General features: G+C 38.4%; 1 protein-coding gene across 1 annotated transcript in view; it reads left to right on the forward strand.

Moving 5' to 3' along the window:
- Window positions 1-11358, forward strand: part of LOC107600777 (D(2)-like dopamine receptor) — a 115392-nt gene that overhangs the window by 89011 nt on the left and 15023 nt on the right. The window contains exons 3-6 of the mRNA XM_016292743.1: window positions 2528-2637; window positions 3748-3884; window positions 5970-6169; window positions 7088-7174. Of these exons, the coding sequence (XP_016148229.1) occupies window positions 2528-2637; window positions 3748-3884; window positions 5970-6169; window positions 7088-7174 (534 nt within the window). The remainder of the gene's footprint in view (window positions 1-2527; window positions 2638-3747; window positions 3885-5969; window positions 6170-7087; window positions 7175-11358) is intronic.

Here is an 11358-nt window from a genome sequence, read left to right on the forward strand (position 1 = left end):
ACATTACCAATGATGTTTGGATTTTAAATTACAACTTGACTGACTTCAAATATCTAATGTTAAATGTTCAAATAAAGCTTTGAAAAAGTTTCATAAAAAGGTAAACCTCACATTTCAGCCTTTAAATAAATAAAAGGATTAAGTCAAAATTATAATTGATTAATAAATTATTATATGTATTTTATCTGCTCCATAAATAATTCTAAATAACTTATCTGAATTGTTTAAATGTGTAGAATCCACATAAGCTTGTTTTTCATCAACCGGTCAAAATTTACAGCAGGGCATGCAAATTCGGTCCGTTTTTGGCCAGACAGAAACTGCACACAGACTGAATGTAAACACAAGTCTCTGTAAATCCACTCGCTGACAGCAGGTGGCGCTTATGGAAAAGCTGAATTACAGCTGTTTCCCGTAAACTCTGTGGATAAAGCAGTACTGCGATTAATTCCTTTAGGTATTACATGGAGCTAAGATGAAAACAAAATGCCATTGAATCGTTTCTGAAGACAGTCAGAACATTTCCGCCCTGTTTTCACTCAAAAACTAAACTAGGCCTACTCTGCGTGCTGTGTGCACGTGAGACTGTTACTGAAAACTGTGCTTTATGCTGGACAGTATTTATTTATTGTGAGTTGTTCAAATCACGGTATTCTAATACGGTTTTAATGATAATTATAATATGAAACGGTAATACTAACCATGCGGAATTTTATCATGATTTATCGTCAAACCGGTAATCGTTACATCCCTAGTCTAAAAGGGTTGTCCCTATTCTCTAAATGAGTAATGGGTGTGTTTTGGGCATAACGTGCAATAAACCAATCAGAGATTCATCTCCCATTCCCTTTAAGAGCCAGTTGCACTTGTGCCATGGCGGATTTGCTATTTACATGGCAGAATTTGCAAGCGCAAAGACAGAAGCATCTCCAGAGAGGAAACGGAGCTGCTCGTGCACGAGCAAATAGGTAGTCTAATTCTGATACATGCAATGAGTGTCCATTATGACATGTAGGCATTTTTATATTTATGTAGCCTACACAATAATAATATTTTACATTGTAATCCTTTCATTTATAATATTTGGCATGTTTGTGTGCTGCTGTGCGTCCCTGTGTGTGTAATAAGCAGAGTGTACGCGTGCTGTGGACCCGCCTATATTAACGCGCTTACTTAAATAACAAAAAAAAAAAAAAAACTACTGCGCAATTTACTTTAGACGAGGTTTTAGCTGGTCAATGGCACAGTCTATTTTAGTTGCCTCAAAATAGCAACGTGCCAACAATGCGCCTAAACACCTCGTTTTTAGACCAGCACGCCCATGTGCACACAAATGGGCGCAAATGTATTTGCTATTTAAACAACGTGGCGCAGGACGTGAAAATATTTTGAGGGGTAAGACTATTGCACAGAGAACTATATAATAAATTTTGAGCAACATGACAATAGCAACTGATAATGTAGGAAACCACAGACAAATGTGCATAAAGTTGTATGAATGTACCAAAGCAATCGCAACTTGTTCAAAAGAATGAGAAACTGCTTTTATGATGTGCACAAGTGACTAGATGACGTGAAGGTTGAACAAGTAGATTTGAGAAGTTAATTTCTGATTCGAGAAATGCACCAAACTGAGAAAAACGTCTCGGTTACGTATGTAACCCTCGTTCCCTGAAGGAGGGAACGGAGACGTCACGTCGGAGGACCGACGAAATTGGGATCTCGCTTAGAGGGACCAATCTACTTCGAGTGTAAACTAAACGAGCCAATGCACATTGGCATGCGATTATTGCATCTAGCTGCTGCTGATCACAGCGGGAGTATAAGTAGGCAGCAGATGCCACGCATATTCAGGTTTTCGCTGAGGAGCCGAGCCGATGACCCGGCCGCTCAGCGGTGGTACAGGAGCTGAGGCGACGGGACGTGACGTCTCCGTAGTCTAAAACAGTGTAGCCTGTATGCTCATTTTTTTCCCCACAGGCATAGATAGATAGATAGATAGATAGATAGATAGATAGATAGATAGATAGATAGATAGATATTTGTTAATGCATTAACAAACATTAACGAACAATGAGCAATATATTTTTGTAGCATTTATTAACCTTTGTTAATGTTCGTTAAAAATATGGTCATGATGGTTCACAATGCATGAATGATTATTTTTACCAAATACAACTATTGATCTTAAAAAATGTATTAGTAAATGTTGAAATTAAAATTAACTAAGAATAAATAAATTATGTAGAAACATTGTTCATTGCTAGTTTATGCTAACTAATGTAGTTAACCAAGGGTAACAAATTAAATCTTAATATAAAGTGTTACCTTTTTTTATATGATACTTAATTTTCCAGAACTAATTTTGTATTCAGTTTTTATCCAGTGTATGATTTCTATATCCCTCATTATTAATTAATTGGTTTATTTATTTATTTTATCTGCCAGTAAATTCTTATTGTTGTCCACAGTAAATAACTGAACTTGTCTTTTCAAGTCTGATTGTGTGTTTGTGCATGTGTTGCAGGTGGTGGGGGAGTGGCGTTTCAGTAAAATCCATTGTGATGTGTTCGTCACCCTGGACGTCATGATGTGTACAGCCAGCATTCTTAATCTGTGTGCCATTAGTATTGACAGGTAGGTTCTGCTGTCAGTTAAGGAAAAGTGTAATGATTCTTTTAAATGGCAAGAATACCATAGATTAATCACTTATTTTTGTGGGCAGTGGAACGGGGGGGATGTTATACCATATGAAATAGGCATCTTGTTGTTTATACAATTGTGCTAGCATCCAAAAGTCATTTAAAACCATTTGTTAGTGAGTTGTTAGAAACAGTGAGGGAAAAAAGAAAGACAAAGAAAAGGGATAGTTAACTCAAAATTGAAAATTCTGCCTCATGTTGTTCCAAACCTATTTGACTTAATTGATTTTATGGAGCAGGAAGAAAAATGTTTCATCCATATAATGAAAGTCAAAGGTCACCAAAACTGTTTGGTTACCAACATTCTTCAAAATATCATCTTTTGTGTTCTGCAGAAGAAAGTAAGTCACACAGGTTTGAAACATCATGAGGGTGAATAAATGATGAAGGTGTAGAACACTAAAGAGTTTAACTTCACTAAAGAGCTTTTTAGGGCAAAAAAACGTGTCTTATTCACTAACATGAAATTCAGTTTAATCAGGTGCTAAATTACCTTCTGTAATTAAAACCGTGCTATTTCCATCCACAGAAAGCTGGTGGTGTACTGAATATTAGTTAAAAAGAGATGTTTGTCTACATTTTTATTGATCATGGCAGCAAAAGTTCATCAAATGATGACCATTTGATGGAGAAGAACGTTATGAATGGGTACTTTTGGCATTCTGAAGAGTCCCAGTAAAGCATGTCAGATTACAGTAGTCCGCTGCAAAGACAGTTCTGTCATGAATTCAGTGCTAAAACAATGCAGACATCACTAACAAAAATCACATTCAGTGCAATTCATGCTTAGTGAAGTCCCCCAAAATGTAAAAGCTTTTTGTTAAAGTAGGAAGACCCCTGAAAGGTTTGGAAATGATAGTGATGATAGGTTTATTACAGTTACAAAAGCAAGAGAGATGATGGCACAATAATGGCAGCTGGTATCAGAGGTAGCTGGTCAGGTGTGACCATCACTGTTTCCTTCTCTGTTTGTCTGCCTGAATGCAAATCCACCCCAACCCATCCACCCCCTCTTCATCTCCTTCCCTCTGGGCTTCTTGTGCAGGTACACGGCTGTTGCCATGCCGATGTTGTACAAAACACGCTACAGCTCCAAGAGACGAGTCACGGTAATGATCTCGGTGGTTTGGGTGCTTTCATTCGCTATTTCCTGCCCCTTGTTGTTTGGATTAAATAACACAGGTAAATGTCTGAGTTTTTTTCCCCCTAATATTCATAAAGCAACAGTTCACACAAAAATTAACATTAGGTTATTTACTCACCATCATAGCATTCCGAACCAATATGCTATGTTTTTGTTATGTTTTGTTTTAAATACATATATTTTTATACATATATTCTAAAAGAATAAACAAAAGAGACAAAAACACCACAATGACAAATAATATTTTATGGCATTCATGACATTATCACTATGAACTTGACATGAGTCACATGTGTTCCACAATAAAACAACAGCATAGAGATTCACTGAAAATGGAGCTTTGCCATCACAGAAAAAAATAGTATATTCAATTTAATATTTAAATTAATATTTTAAAAATTAAATATAATTTTTTTTTGTATTAAAATATATTAAATTAAAATAGACAACAATGGCTGTTTTATTGTTAGCATATATTTTTTAAATAATTGAATGGCCCAAAGTAGTCAAACACGATGCAATACAATTCCAGCAGCAAGCAAACTGTCAATCCACACCAGATGCTACATGGCTATGGGACGCAACAAAATCACCGTCAATCAGAAGAACGTATGAGTGGGCTCTTTCTGCAAGTGGACAAGAACATAATCTAATTCATAAATATTAAACCATTTAAATATGATTAAAATACGTACTGAGTGACTGATATAAATTATATCAGTCACTCAGTATGTATTTTAATCATATTACATCCAAGCAAGTTACTGAACTCTCACTGTTTGACGTTACAGAACGTTGTCCGGTCCAGTTCCTTTCACACAGCAGTGTTGTGTTTCTGTTAATCTGCATGTTGACATAAAGATACTCTCGTACTGCGGTTATTTACTAGCCAATGCATTGTACATTCCGCTTACAGTAGCTTATATACAAACTGTGTGGGGGGAACCTAAACTGAGCCATTCACTATATAGGCTACTACAACCAGGTGTGTGTGAGTTTGTTTACAGAACGCTGTTGTCACTGCTGCAAACTCCCATATAAATAATTATTAAAAAAATAGAATTTCCCTGCAACCAGTAGGCCCCTGGGCTTCAGCCAGGATATATTCTTTGTCATGAAATACACTTGTTGGTTCACTGTTTTAATTTTTATGTTTATTGTTGCTTTCAGTATGGGTATACATGTCAAGGTAAATGATATTCAAACTCTATTCAAACAGTTGTTCTAGCTGTGATGTCTCAGAAATAGAAACCTATTTCTAATAGAAATATAAATTATTATTATGTTAGGACAAAAACATAATAATAATAATAATAATCTTATAATAGCTAATAATCTTATCCCAAGCCTCCTTTGCTAATTTCAAAAAGAAAGAAAATGTGCTTTCCATAGATAATAAAATGTAATTTAATGGCAAATCATGTTAAGTTTGTAATTTTTATTCTGTTGTTTGTTATATTTAGTTGTTTGGTCAATTTCTTTGCAGGTTTTGGTCCTATATCTGCTGTAGATTGAAAAGACCTTTGAATTAACCGAAATCATTTGGTGAAGTGGAACTGTACTGCTGTCAAGACCTGAATTAAACTACTTTAGCTGTGTGTTCCCTAAACAATAATTGCACACCTTAGAACATTCATCAGCCAGTCTGAATCAAGAATTCAAAAGCTCCATAGTATATGCATAATTGCTTGAAATTAAAAACTAAACTTAACCTTTAACCTAAACCTATAGTAAATACGTTTTAGTTAATATTACCCAGTACTTTGTGTAATTACACTGTATCAATGACATAACCAAATATAACAATCTTGCTATTCAAACTTTTTAAATCTTATATTTATACATATATTTATATGCACTAATATATACTTCATTTTCCAGTACAGCATTTGTATTAAGTTTTGAGTTCACTCAACATTGTTGTCATACTGTTATAAATTTTCCAGTATGCTTCTAATCTAATTATAATCTAGAGCTAATTTGCAATTGTTAGGGGGATTTTGCCATACAGGCATTTGCCAGTGCCTCAATGAACTAATTAGTTTTGCAACCATAATTAATTGTGTAACCATATTTTGCATATTCTCTCTCTCTCTCTCTCTCTCTCTCTCTCTCTCTCTTAGCTACACGGGATGATGCCGTATGTGAAATTGCCAACCCCGCTTTTGTTGTCTACTCCTCCATCATGTCATTCTACGTGCCCTTCATCATCACCCTTCTCGTGTACGTGCAGATCTATGTGGTTCTTCGTAAGCGTCGAAAACGGGTCAACACTAAACGGAGCTGCCAGAAGACAGACGCTGATGCTCAGCCCCCTCTCAAGGTGATATGCACCATGTGAGACAGTAGCCTCAGGGAAAATACCCAGCATTCCCCACTGGACAAAAGGAGTGTTTTACAAAAGGAGTTGCCCTCTTTCTAGAAAATATGGGGAGCAGCTTTCAGTATTAATTATAGAATTCCTTGGGTAATACAAGCACTTGCAGGACACCGCCGGAAATACAGTGACCCCAAAATCTTTACTCACCCCTGGAATCAGTATTATGTTACAGTGTTGTTAGATTCATTTAATGCTTGACTGTGGCTACTGGCAGACAGATGTCTTAATAAGGATACTGATGAAAATTAATGGTGGTTTTATCTTTAGACAGTCTGATTCCAGCAGCTCCACTGTGTATTTGGTATCTGGTTATAGGGGTATTGCCTTAGCCTTTGTTGAATATGCATTACCCACTGGACACTGTGAAAGTAAAGCCGTTAAAACAAAAGAAGCCATTGCAATTTTTCCTGAGCTGTAAGGTTTTTAAACATAATTCCCTGTGCAATTTATGTGTCAGAGCTGATTGTGAATATGATATACCGGTTACCCTTTATTCATATTCTATATTCATCGCAATACAGAAGAGCTACAAATTCTTTCTTTCTTCTGACCTTTGTGCTCTTTCATCATCGATTTCTTGCACCAGCTGTTTTTAATGGCCACTTTGGATCAATGGGTTCAGCTGTCTAGTTTTAAAGGGTCCCAAGGACTTTTTGTGGTACTTACAAATGACTGAAGCAATCTCTTTTTCATTCGGCTTTTAGTGCTAGAAAGGCTCTTTTGTGTTCGGTGGATTTATTTGCATTGTGTGTCATCAAGAGGCACCAAATATACCTATGAATGATTTTCAAGGCTCCATGCTGTCTTTGGGATTTAATGTCGACCACATGCTGAATCAAATTCTTATTACTTTTGCCACAGGAAAAGTGCACTCATCCTGAAGATGTGAAACTGTGCACAGTTATCATTAAGACCAACGGGGGTTTACCTGCCAAAAACAAGAAAGCAGTAAGTGCGCTTTACTTATAAAACAAGTCATGAAAATGATGTAAAATATAATGTTATTCTGTAGATTCAGTATATGTATGCAGCTGCCTCTACATTTACACCATTACATCCAATATAGCTCATTATGGGGAGAGAATTGCAGTCATAAAACAAAATCTGTACAGAAAATGGAGTTGACCGTTAGGAAGTTTACATACCACATAGCTTTTGTTTATGAATTCGGTTTACATAAAAAAAAATGTATCCCCGCTTAATATACAAAGACAACTAAATAAGCAACCCAGGCTCATGAAAAATACATGCCTATGTCGACCTTTTTGCAAAAATTATATTTAAGAAGATGCTTCTGTAATGTTACTCCAGGTGAGCTACTGAGCAAGCTTACTATGATGGAAAGGCCATATATATGCAGTTGGTTATGTGATGCAAACATTAAAATGCATTAGTTTACAAATTGTGCATTGTGGTCAAATTTTTGTGAGGCGATAACATGGTATTGTGCAAGGAACTGCGTGGAAGTTAATCTCATTAATGGATCATCTGCCCTGTAATCATAATTTGCTTAAAAAGTAATAAAAGTTGTTTTACTGCCTCTAGTGTTTATTTCAGCTGAAAACTGCAGGGAATTATATGCAGAGGTAGGTACGTTTTTGGAGTTTTGCAAAAATGTTGGTAATTTTTCCACTGAGCCTGGGTTGTAAGCCAGCCTTTTGATTTCCATGAAAAAAAATAAACAAGCAATTATTCCACTTTTACACATGGTATATTAATGCAAATACCTGTTATTCGCTAACTAGCCTGTTATTCACTAACTATACTTAGTTATTCAATAGCTGCAGTGCATTTTTTATTGCTAAAATTGCAAACAGACCTATGTTTTATATAAATTAGACTCATTATAGACTGCACTTCATTCACAAAAGTTGCACAATTTCCATTTGCTATTACTACTAAATGAAAACAGGTGGATTATAAACATAGCCTAGACTATATATAAAAAGATATTTGAGTGCATTTCATAGGTCGATTTTTATTGCACTTATAAAATAAATTAAATTGTTAACGGTATCACATTTATTTAACAAACTCATTTACCATTATATAAGTTTTTCTTGTGATTACTAAAAACTGTAACCAGTACTAATTTGCATGCATATGACAGTAAACACATGCATGCAAATTAGTAAACGAATGAAATTCATTAATATGTTTCACACCATTATGTTGCACTTATTTCATACTTACTGAATAATTTCATGATTAAAAATTATTAAAATTATTTTACTTTTATTAGCCTTGTCAGTATTTAATGCATTAAAATGCTTTATTTATTTGCTTTACGTTATTTCTCCATCATCATCTCATATATGAGAGTCTTAATTTTACATTACTAGATTTATATTTTAGGTGCTGCTCATCTTGTATATACAGAGCCCCTAATGGGACGTGGTGATGGGAAAAATATGAGATGGAAGAAAAATTAAAAAAATTTCAATACATTTGCTCAGAAGTTTTATTTGAATGAACGCAGAGTTTCTCGGTGGAACATAAAACTTTTTTGAATGAATGCAAAAGCATTAAAATATTTTTTTCATAATATTCTCCAAACTCACATTTTTTCCATCACTGTGTTCCCTTAGGGACTCCATACTAAAGTACAAAAATGTATGTGGACACTTTGTTTGAATACTTATAACTAACATCACTCTGGTTGTGCAAAGCACACATAATATTAACCACTAGATACATCCATTCTTAGTGTCAATGAAAGCCTTTAAAATTGCAGTTAAAAAGAGCATTGCTCATTACATTAGGAATGTAATGCGGAATGTAAAAATAGAATAGTAGGAACATGGAGAAACAGGTTTCAGCAGAAGATAACAGTTGAGTCAAGGTAGTATTTATTTCATGTTAATGAAATTAATGTGACTGATGTTTTCTTTTTCATTTATAATTTTATTAAATATATTTTGCTTTTTATTTCTTTAACTATAATGGTTAAAAATGGTGAATAAATGTAAATGAATAAATATAATAGGAAAACTCTGTGTATTATTTTCTTTCACAAACTGAATGTTTATTACAGTTGGGTTACTGTGAGTCATATATCACATCAGATGGATTATAGCTGGATTACTGTGAGTCATACATCTATGCTGACAGCCTGCCTGTGTTAAACAAGCATTGATTTAGCAACTACTTTAAATGTGAATAGTTAATGAGAGGGCATAATGTCACCAATTAATGCTGTCAGGAACTGTCAGGTTAGTGCAAATAAGCTTGAATACCCTTTTTATTTTCACACGTAACATCATTTTCACTATTGCTTTGTGTGTACTGCACTGTGTACTTTTTTCTCATGCTGGTCTACTAGTATTCTAGGCTTTATCTAAAATTACAATTGAGTCTGTCGAGGTGCCTCAAGTGTCAACAACAAAATTCTTGGGAGTTTGTTGTCAAGAGTCGGAGAAAACAAACTGATTGTGTTAGCAGTAAAATACATAGATCTACTGGTATAATACAGTAAAAAGCGTTAGGCACCTTGTTACCTAAAATAGTAAGAGTTTTCTTACTTTTTAATGTCCAAAATGGACATTAAAAGCTGGACTGTCTGGGGATGGAGTCGCCATTCTCCCGGGAGCGCAGCTCGGGACAGCTCGGGCATCCGTGCAAACCACAGAAAGACCTGCTCCAGGGGCACTCCTGCCCAGAGGAATGCAAGGTCTGACGGGGTGAAGGTTTGGTGGCAGGCCGGTGTAACTTGGACCCGGAAGGTGCCGCGTTGCCAGGCCCACCTCGGGACTCGGCCATGGAGCCAGTGCTGCAGCGGTCTCATATGGAGCAGCCCCAGCGGCGTGACTGCCGCCGTAGCTGCCATATGCCTCAGGAGCCTCTGAAACTGTTTCAGTGGGACCGCCATCCTGCTCTTACCGAGTCCCCTCCATACCGGGAAAAGAGATCCTCTGCATCGGGGAGAGTTTGCTCTTTTCCCAGTTGACCCGAAGGCCCAACGGGCTGAGGTGTGAGAGCACCAAATCCCTGTGTTCGCACAACTGATCCTGAGACTGCTTCGTCGAGGTAGTTGAGAATCCGAATGCTCTGTTCTCTCAAGGGAACAAGGGGTACCTCCGCAACTTACGTGAAGACACGGGGCAACCGGGACAGCCCGGAGGGCAGGACCTCGTACTGATATGCTCGTCCTTCGGACGCGAACCACAGCAGTGGTCTGTGGTGCGGAAGGGTTGACACATGAAGTACGCGTCCTTCAGGTCGACCGCTGCAAACCAATCTCGGGGACACCCGTCAACATCTTAAACGGTAACCGGTGAAGGGCGATTGGGCAAATCCAAGATTGGTCGTAACCCACCGCCTTTCTTGGGTACAATGAAGTAGGAGCTGTAAAACCCCGTCTTCATATCGGCTGGGGGGACCGGCTCTATCGCATCCTTCGCCAGTAGGACTGCGACCTCCGCCCGCAAGACAGGACCATCGGCCACCTGCTCCACGGCACAGCTTTGCTGGAGGCCGCAGGAGCGCTGCTCTTGTTTTGGCGGTGGCAGGGGGCCGCCCTCGGCGACGGCAGCTGCTGCAGGTATGCAGGATGTACCTGATGGCCTCAGTCTGCTTTGGTCAGCGGAGAACCGCTGGGCAAGTTCTCCACCGTGTCGCCGACAGGCCGGCCTGGGACACGGGGGCGTTCAAGAATTGTGTCTTGTCCGTCTCGCGCATGTCAGCCAGTCACAGCCAGAAATGGCGCTCCCGGACCACCATAGTGGACATCGCACGACCCAGAGACCGCGCCGTAACCTTCGTCGCTCGTGGCGCGAGGTCCGCCGTGGTGCGGAGTTCTCTGCGAACTTCCTGGTCGTGACCACCCTCGTGCAAGTCCCTCAGTGCCTTGGCCTGGTGCACTTGCAATCACGCCGTAGCATGTGAGGCGGAGGCAGCTTCTCCACAGGTCGAATAGGCATCGCTGGCCAGTCGAGTACCTACAGACCCGGGAGGGGAGGCACGGTTCTCCCTGCCAGTTGGAGGCGGTATTAGGACACAACTGCATCGCAACCGACCGCTCCACCGGGGGGACCGTCTTCACTCGAGTCTTGCCACACCATCGAGGGTGGTGAGGGAGGAGGATCCAGCAAATCAGTTTCCGGCAGTAAAAAGGTGCCGTCCACGACCTGTTG

This window comes from Sinocyclocheilus grahami, unplaced genomic scaffold (genome assembly GCF_001515645.1).
Source record: "Sinocyclocheilus grahami isolate Dianchi unplaced genomic scaffold, SAMN03320097.WGS_v1.1 scaffold291.1, whole genome shotgun sequence".
NCBI lineage: Eukaryota > Metazoa > Chordata > Actinopteri > Cypriniformes > Cyprinidae > Sinocyclocheilus > Sinocyclocheilus grahami.